Source organism: Arachis hypogaea, chromosome 13, assembly GCF_003086295.3.
Source record: "Arachis hypogaea cultivar Tifrunner chromosome 13, arahy.Tifrunner.gnm2.J5K5, whole genome shotgun sequence".
NCBI classification, from domain to species: domain Eukaryota; kingdom Viridiplantae; phylum Streptophyta; class Magnoliopsida; order Fabales; family Fabaceae; genus Arachis; species Arachis hypogaea.
The window spans coordinates 93811698-93821085 of record NC_092048.1 but is presented as its reverse complement, the minus strand read 5'-3'; the positions used below and the strand labels follow the sequence as shown (position 1 = coordinate 93821085).

General features: G+C 35.2%; 1 protein-coding gene across 37 annotated transcripts; it reads left to right on the top strand.

The window, feature by feature from the left end:
* Positions 1 to 3385: 3385 nt before the first annotated feature.
* Positions 3386 to 6835, top strand: LOC112732397 (probable trehalase). Of its 37 annotated transcripts, none has more exons than XM_072212123.1 (7): positions 3392 to 4356; positions 5190 to 5280; positions 5369 to 5478; positions 5771 to 5845; positions 5929 to 6208; positions 6351 to 6453; positions 6578 to 6835. In XM_072212123.1, the coding sequence occupies exons 1-4, from the start codon at positions 4256 to 4258 to the stop codon at positions 5796 to 5798; spliced, it is 330 nt and encodes a 109-aa protein (XP_072068224.1). In that variant the 5' UTR covers positions 3392 to 4255; the 3' UTR covers positions 5799 to 5845; positions 5929 to 6208; positions 6351 to 6453; positions 6578 to 6835. The 37 variants fall into 37 exon arrangements, with proteins under 37 accessions (XP_072068236.1, XP_072068224.1, XP_072068223.1 ...); XM_072212144.1 differs by having other exon boundaries at positions 3424 to 3960; positions 4193 to 5282; XM_072212140.1 differs by having other exon boundaries at positions 3430 to 4405; positions 5180 to 5282.
* The last annotated feature ends 2553 nt before the right edge of the window (positions 6836 to 9388 follow it).

Here is a 9388-nt window from a genome sequence, read left to right as displayed (position 1 = left end):
AAAAGCTTAAGCATAAAATAAAATTACCCAATCTAAGCAACAAGATGAACCGTCAGTTGTCCAAACTCGAACAATCCCCGGCAACGGCACCAAAAACTTGGTGTGGGAAATCGTGATTCACGCTTTTCACATCTCCACACAACTAACCAGCAAGTGCACTGGGTCGTCCAAGTAATAAACCTTACGTGAGTAAGGGTCGATCCCACGGAGATTGTCGGCTTGAAGCAAGCTATGGTCATCCTTGTAAATCTCAGTCAGGCGGATTCAAATGGTTATGAGGTTTTGATAATTAAAATATAAATAAAACATAAAATAAGATAAAGTTACTTATGTGATTCATTGGTGGGAATTTCAGATAAGCGTTTGGAGATGCTTTGTTACTTCTGAAACTCTGCTTTCCTATTGTCCTCTTCCAATCATGCGTGCTCCCTTCCATGGCAAGCTGTAGGATCCTCTCAGTGAAAATGGTCCTCTACGGTTTCTGCACGGCTAATCAACTGTTGGATTTCTCGTCTCGGATGAAAAATACCAGGTACAGCTACCGCATGGCTAATCATCTGTCGATTCCTGCTAGCATCGGAATAGGATCCATTGATCCTTTTGCACACTGTCACTGTCCCCAACATTCGCAGGTTTGAAGCTCGTCACAGACATCCCTTCCCAGATCCTACTCAGAATACCACAGACAAGGTTTAGACTTTTCGGATCCCAGGAATGCTGCCAATTGTTCTAGCCTATACCACGAAGATTCTAATCTCACGGACTCGGTCTATGTATTAGATATCCAAGAGAATATACTCCAGCTGTCGTCCAATGACTGCGTTGAACATCATGTAGACTACTTTGTGGTTGTTAGGCACGCGGATCTTGGCTAAGCGAGTAACGAAGATTGGGTGATTGTCACGGGTCACCCCTTCATTCTGACTTAACTGAATTAAGAACGAGAGTATATATTGGAGAAGAAGTAGGGGTGAGTTGAATAGAAAATAGTTGTAATTGCATTAATTCATGAAGAACAGCAGAGCTCCACACCTTAATCTATGGGGTGTAGAAACTCCACCGTAGAAAATACATAAGTGAAAATAGTCTAGGCATGGCCGTGAGGCCAGCCTCCAAAACGTGAACAATGGTCTCAAGATCAAAAGTGATCAAAAACTGATCAAAGATAAAAAAGATATCTAAAGATATAGAATAAATCTCTAAAAGTAGTTTTTATACTAAACTAGTAACCTAGGTTTACAGAAAATGAGTAACTAAGTGCAGATAGTGCAGAAATTCACTTCCAGGGCCCACTTGGTGTGTGCTTGGGCTGAGCATTGAAGCTTTCACGTGCATAGGCTGTTCTTGGAGTTAAACGCCAGCTTTGGTGCCAGTTTGGGCATTTTACGCCAGAAAGTTTTAGGCTGACTTTGAACGCCAGTTTGGGCCATCAAATCTCAGGCAAAGTATAAACTATTATATATTGCTGGAAAGCCCAGGATGTCTACTTTTTAACGCAACTAAGAGCGCGCCAATTGGGCTTCTGTAACTCTAGAAAATCCAATTCAAGTGCAGGAGGGTTAGAATCCAACAGCATCTGCAGTCCTTTTTCAGCCTCTGAATCAGATTTTTGCTCAGGTCTCTCAATTTCAGCCAGAAAATACCTGAAATCACAGAAAAATACACAAACTCATAGTAAAGTCCAGAAATATGATTTTTGAATACAAACTAATAAAAATATAATAGAAAATAGCTAAATCATACTAAAAACTATGTAAAAACAATGCCAAAAAGGGTATAAATTATCTGCTCATCACAACTCTACCCAAATCTAATTAAACTAAAATTACATGTTTTTCAAGCTAGGATTTCATATATAATTAGGGATAATAGAGGGATTATGCTTCCTTAGCTTAACTTACTAAATTTAGTGATAGAAACCACCAAGAACATAAGGTAGAAGACCCCTATAACATCAAAATCACCAAAATTTCTCAACACCCAAGTTTAAAACACGAATTCAGATTCAAATGAAAAATTAGAGTTAGAATTTCGAGTTACTCACCAAAATAATCAGATAGAATTGAAGAGGAGGATATAAGCTTCATGTGGCTGCAAACGGCTCGTCAATCAGAGCTTCGTAACAAAAGTTATGGTAATTTGAAGGTGATGGAAGTTAGGGTTTCTCTCTTCTATCTGCCCCTCTCTCTCAAATGGGGGTGAAATGGTGCTAAAATGGGTTAAGTGTGAATTTAAATAATGTGGGTTTGCACTCAAGTATGGTCTAACTCAAGTTCTTAGCCCTTTGGCCCAACTTTAGGTTAAAACCTTTAAGATAAATACTCAGACTTATGTTATAATTATTTTCCCTTATCATTTTCAAAGTTTTAATTTTTTAACTCGCAGTACCAGATAAATTTAAATCAGTACAAAAAATTTTAACACCAATACACTTTATTTCCTAAAATAATTATATTTTCATGCTCAATTTTTTTTATTAGATTCTCACCGACATTTTTCCTGAATTATAAATGTTAAATTCTTAAGTCTTAACCATAGTCTTAACCAACCGAAGGCGAAGCTACGACGCATCTGGGTTCTGCAAGTCCACCATGCTCTCCATTTGCTCCAGCCTGCTTACACCAAGGTTGCAAGGAGGACACTCATACCACCAAGCCACATTCATTCTTACTAACAAATATCCCAATTATAATACATATAGTAACTTTTTATTATACTTATATTCAATTAATTTTAATTTTAAAGTCACTCAATTTTATTAATATATATATATATATATATATATATATATATATATATATATATATATTAAAAAGATAAACAAAAAAAATTATTAATCACAAATTATTTTTTTTTTTCATGATTATATGATATCTATTAATATTATTTTTTCAATAAATACTTGTAGTATATAATAATAGGTAAAGACTCACATGCAGTTGTCTTCATATGAAGTTGATAGTTGAAAATCATTAGATGATATTTAGTTAAATTTGTCAAATTATTTAACTATTTTTAAATATTAACTTCACATAAAAATTAACTGTATGTAAGTTTTTATTTATAATAATATAATAATACAATAAATATAAATTTAATTAATAAAATATTAAAATTTGAAAATGATAATTATTTTTATAAAAATAAATAAAAGTACTTATAATAAATAAAAAATAATTAAATTTTACATAATTATTTAATTATACCGGGTTAACCGGTTCGACCAATGACCTACCGGTTGAATCAATAATCCAGTGACCCAATAATCTCACCGGTTCGGTTCTGATAACTATGGTCTTAACCCTTTTTTCTCTCATTAATTTTTTTATTAATTATTAATTAATTATGTATCATTTACCTAGGTTTTACAAAAAATTTCAAAGCTACCATTTTTTGTTGAAGCTGTCGGCCTCCTCGCTTTGCATCACACTTCTTTCTTCCTTTCCTTGGCTCTCTCTCTCTCTCTCTCTCTCCATAGTTTTTGTCTGTCTCATCCACAAACATGTATATATATATATATATATAATCATCATTCACGATATTTCACGAGTCAACAATCTTGCGTTGACTCCAACAAGTTGGCAGTGCACCTCACCCTACTACTGTGCACCTTCTCACTCTGACTCTCCTTTGTTGTAGCTTCGTCCGATATGGCTTCTTCTTCTTCTTCTTGTTCCGTCGTTGTCACGCAATCTACTCCTCTTGTTTCTTTCCTCAAACGGCTCCAAGAAATGGCACTCCAAACCTTCGGGGACTCCAACTTCGATCCTAAAACCTACGTGGACTTTCCCCTTAGGTTCACCCTCTTCGAGACACACAAAGCATTCCAAAATCTTCCAAGATTGAGTTCCAACAGGGCCATTTCTGCATAGGTGCTGAAACTTTGAGGGTGCAGGGGATGATTTGGTGTATTGGCAGCCATAGGATTTCGTTGCAGAGCCAAAAGGGTTCTTGACAAAGGTAAAGCACCCAGAGGTGAGGGCGTGGGCTTTGAAGGTTCATTCACTTTGGAGGAACTTGAGCCGTAAGGTATCCTGTGAAGTAAAAAAGAACCCGCAGCTACACACTCTGCTTCCCCTGTCGAACCCTATTGTTATTCTTGGTTCAGGCTTTTGTGAGGTCTATTATTGGGACTCTTATTGGGTCATTCGGTTAATTCTTCTTCTATTTCCATTTCTCTTTCTCTTTTCAGAGCATTATAAGGAATAAGAGTGCTTTCATTTTTTAGTAGTGCAGGAGCTTGCCGGTGAGTAAAATGCATAAGACTGCTACTGCTATTGTAATGAATCTTGTTTCTTTAATAGAAAAATATGGATTTGTGCTCAATGAGGCTAGACAGTACTACACTAACAGGAGGTAACAACTTTTCCCATTCCTAGAAAGATCATCTCTAGCAAAATGATAGGTAAGGACATATTAATATCTTTTGAACAAATAGCCTCACAAAAGAAGCACCCACATGGTTGTACTTTCTAAATTTGTCATAATTTTTGTTGATTGGTCTAAGTCTAAACATGGATTATGCCTTTTGCTTTTGCTGAATAAAAATGTGTAGTAGACAATAAAAACTCAGCTCAAAGCACCCCCAAATTTACTTTATTTTGCATTTCTTAATTATGGCTAGAATAAATGGGTAATTCTAGATATAATAAGTATGTCATTTTAGATATTACATATATGAAATTTTGGATGTTGTTAAATAAGGTAATTTTAGGTTATTGTCTCCTAAAGTTACCATTCATTGGATTATATGCTATCACTTTTGCGTGCGTTAACCTCACTAATTAGTTGCAAAAGGATAGTCCACCATGAGTCCTATTATGCTAATTTTTCTTGCATATCATGTCATTCTTATCACTACACTGTATGTAATAAAATAATTCGTTATCATAATTCTTGCTCTTACAAACGAAAAGAGAAACTATAACCTTGAATATGATTTTACAGTCAGCCTCCCCTTTTAAGTGTTATGATTTGTGAGATATACTGCAGTATTGGTAACATCGAGTTAGTTAAAAGATGTTTACCAACACTGCTTAAGGAGCATGAGTTTTGGAATTCAAGTATTAAACCACAAGATTTCATCTTATATTTATCGACTATACTTATAGAATACTTTTATGTGTATGCCTCTTAGCCTTACGAGTGTAACGATTTTACCTTTTATTTTATCTTTAAGATATACACAGAGTGACCATTGTGGATTTTCAAGGACACTCTCATAACTTGAATCGCTATAAGGCAATGTGGAACAGACCCGGGCAAGTGTCGTCCACAATAGTGTGTGTGCTTTGTTAACTACTGTGCTATTGATGCAGTGATATTTCATTCAAACTTGTAACTTTAGGTAACAAATTCCATGACACAGGACAAGAAATCTGCTTCCAAGTTCTTAAATATTTCAGAAAAACAACATTTTTACCATGATATAGCTTCAGCTGTTGAATCAGGATGGAATTTCAGCACAAGATGGATGAGGTATTATATTACATAAAATTAAGATTTTTGGCAAAAAGGAAGGGAAAAAAACTTAGAGGAGTGTTAGGGGTCAGCAACTTTTGTGATTTGTAGCCATCAAATAGCCATCAATGATGTTTTTAATGGTGTGAGATTTCATCAAATGGTGTGGAATTACTCATTTTTGTTTTGCTGGTTACATGCTGGCCAGAATTTAATAAAGTTGCTCGCCCCTAGACTTTTCTAAAAACTTATTTTGAGTTCTTACCGACATATTTATGTTTTGATGAAACCATGTCATATGTTAATGCAGAGAGACCCACCCGACTATAGTACATTAGCAACAACATCTGTAATACATGTTGATTTGAATGCATATCTGCTTGGGGTATGTCATAGACCAATAGACTAAAATGAGACCTGAAATTTGAGTCCAAAACCTCATTAATTCTGTGATGCATAATGATCTAGATGGAATTTAATATTGCCTTCTTTGCAAAAGCTATTGGAGACGGAACCACCGTAAAACACTTCATGGAACTTTCTAACGCTAGCAAGAAGGCGATAAATTCCGTTTTCTGGAGTGCAAGCAAGAAGCAATGGCTTGATTACTAGCTCAACAATCACCTTCTGCTGCATTGCTAATCTCTTCGACACTCTTAGGTGGCTCATGTTTGGGAAGCTAAGCATCAGAATAAAAATGTATTTGCTTTCAATTTTGTTCCTTTATGGATGGAGCCATTTTACTAAGGTATTCTTAATATGATATCTTCATCAAATAACAAGTGAATATAACTGCATGATTGGTTATTCTAATCATTGTGGTATCAAGCCCTTGTTAATTTTAAATTAGCAAGTCTAAACATTTTAGAATCGAACATGCATGCGGACAGTTACAAGAAATTATGTTAGTTACAAGAAAATGGAGGTAATGCATAAAAAGCTTGACGTGGAGAAGTGTGGAGAATATGGAGGCGGGGTGAATATGCACCCCAGGTATGTCCTAATTAATATGGCTTATAAAATCACAAATTGAAGTTGTTTTTTGCAAATATTTTTTCATGATTTGTGCCACGTGAATCTGACTGTGTATTGGTTGGTAACTGTGTTGCAAATGCAGATTGGATTTGGTTAGTCTAACGGGGTTGTGTTGGCATTCTTAGAGGAGTTTGGTTGGTCTCAAGAGTATAGATTGCTGATATGTGCTTTCAAATTCAAAGTTTACACAAGCCTTGAGCCTAGTATTTTTTAGAGGATGATCTGCTTAAATAAGAAAAGAAAGTGTTGAGCACTTTTGCTTGCATCAATAATTTTCATTGTGTGTAAGAGACTTACTAAATGATTCCAATAATAGTGGAGCCTTCATGTTTCTGCTTTACTAAGCATTTTAGAGAAGCCAAATCTTTTTAACCATAAGCGAGATGATCTTTTATCACCATTTCGAAATTGATTGACATCAAATATATAAGCATGGTTCTGAAAACCAATTTGAAAAGGTTGGTGGAACCGTGAATTGATCGCAAATTTGGTTAGGTCCATTAGTAAAAAACCATCAAGTTTAAAAATTGATTGAGAATTGGAAAATCAATCAAGAACTGGTGAGTAATTGAATTGGAACCCGATCGGTTTTGAAGCTAGAACCAAAATAACGTCGTTTTGGGTTCTAAAAAAAAGGCTAAAGTGAAGAAAACTTCAAATCAGAAAGCCATCCGTTCTGCTCCAATTTCAACTAGAGTGTCTTCCCATTCCCTCAATCTATCTGCAAGTCCCTATCGTCATCGTCCTTTCCTTTCCGTCGCCATCATCCTCTCCTGTTGACACTTTTCATTGTCATTTTTTTTCCAGTGCTCGTCATTGTCGGCTTCCTTACCATTTCTGTCGTCATCCTCCAAGAGTAATCGACGCCTTCCATTCGTTGTCAAGGCTTTCCCACTGTCGTCGTTGCCTTGGTTCTAGTAGGTCCTCCCCTCTGCTCCTCTTCGATCCCTTATGCTGCTCATTATTGGCGTATTGTAGTCATTGTGTTGTTGAATTTTTTTTCTTATTAATAGTTATACTAAGGCATGAATAATTGCAATTGTCCTAAAGAAAATGAATATGGTAGAAGCATACAATTTCTATGAGTAATTACCCAAGTCAGTCATCAAATATTTTAAAACGGACATTTTAGTTTCCAAGAAAAATAAATACACAAATCAGTCCCCATCATTTTGACATATCAGTCCTTGTTCATTTTCTGGCATGACTCACTAAATGGAGATTACTGAATTGGCACGTTAACTCACACACGCGACCGTTGAGTGTCCATTCTATGCTAGGAGGGCAAAATAGTCTTTAAAATTGTTTTCAAAAATGGTGTCTTCCTTCTGTATGTTGGCCCACTACCCTTTTTACTACTCAATTGAGTCTTTCTTGTAGTTGTGCTCCTACTTTTAATATCCTTCTTTAACTTTTTCTTCTACATATCTTCTTCATGGTTGTTTTTTTCCACTCCCAACAGTCATCTTTTTCCTGATCACTACACACTTATCTTCACTACTTTCATCACTGAATCCAAGTGGGAGAAGTCTATATGGCTCATCTTTTGTCATTTCATATCCATCATCACTAAAAGAACTAGGCATTGATCACACTCAAAATCAAGGTCTTCATTCTCAAGTGAAGCTAACATTATTAGGTGATCAAAGTATGGCTCAAATTTTGTACTCTCATTGTTCTTTTCTTTGTACGCACATAACTCATTGATTTGAGCATCTCCTTCTATGGGATGTAATCCAGCCTCGAGGTCAGAGGCATAAGAATCAAAACAATATATGGCTTTGTGATCATGATACCCAAAATCTTTGAACAGAGTTTTCATATAAAAAAACACAGCAAGTCAATGTCCATTTCAAAAAACTTATCCAGTTTTCCATCAATATACAACAACACACTTTTATTATCTCGTACAAAGTGACCTCTATGGTAAAAAAACGGGAACCATAAAATACTCCATCTACAAACAGAATTAAAATAGACCAGAATCAACAAAGCTGAAAATAACAAACACAAATATACCATTATTTGTTTCTTCTAACTACTGAACATGATATATTCTTCTAAAAAAAATAAAACCCATACAGATATAACACCATTACAACTCAAAAGTTTCCACCATCAATAAATCCTAAACATCCAACAAAATTAATTGATTAATCAAGTAATATAACCTATAATAAACCATCTTAGTCTAACAAAGATTATGTACTCACCTGCTACAATGTGAGTATTCAGTGAAAACTTCATCATTGCTATCGTGGCATCCACCTCGATGCTTCGTAAGATTCGAAATCAATGAAAGTCAATGACGACCGTGACAATGATGAATAGAGTCTTAGCATTAATGGTGATGGTGGTGAAATGAGAGATAAGATTGCAAGGGTATAGGGTTTCTATATTAAAAAAGAAGAGTGAATGGTGGGGTTTGATGTCTTTTCGAGAGGATGAAGACATGTGGGGAAAAATGAATAGGTGAGAACGGGATGCAGCATTTCATCCTAGTTTGGATACGACGACGTTTTCATTAGATGGCTAGCGACTATTTTGTCCTCCTCGCACACGTGGACACTTAACGGCCACATGTGCGCATTAACGTGCTAACTCAGCAATCTCCATTAATAAGTCATGCCAGAAAATGGACCGTGTACTGATATGTCTGAAGAAGAAAAATGATGGGAATTGATCTGTGTATTTATTTTTCTTATGAATTAAAATATTCGTTTTTAAAATCCTTAGGAACTGATTTAGGTAATTACTCAAATTTCTATTTTAAGAAATTATATTTAAATTTTCAGAACTAATAATGGACATGAGTTGAAAATTGGTCATTGATATATAGAAATTTAAGGAATTTAGAGCCCCAAAAATAAGGGATATTAATATCATTAAAATT

What these genes read in the sequence shown, in the direction of transcription:
- LOC112732397 (XM_072212113.1), top strand. Translation starts at nt 4,256, where the DNA reads ATGCATAAGACTGCTACTGCTATTGTAATGAATCTTGTTTCTTTAATA. An exon ending in CAGTACTACACTAACAGGAG is followed by an intron (nt 4,357 to 5,189) that starts GTAACAACTTTT and finishes AGATATACACAG; the next exon opens with AGTGACCATTGTGGATTTTC. An exon ending in GGCAAGTGTCGTCCACAATA is followed by an intron (nt 5,281 to 5,368) that starts GTGTGTGTGCTT and finishes TCCATGACACAG; the next exon opens with GACAAGAAATCTGCTTCCAA.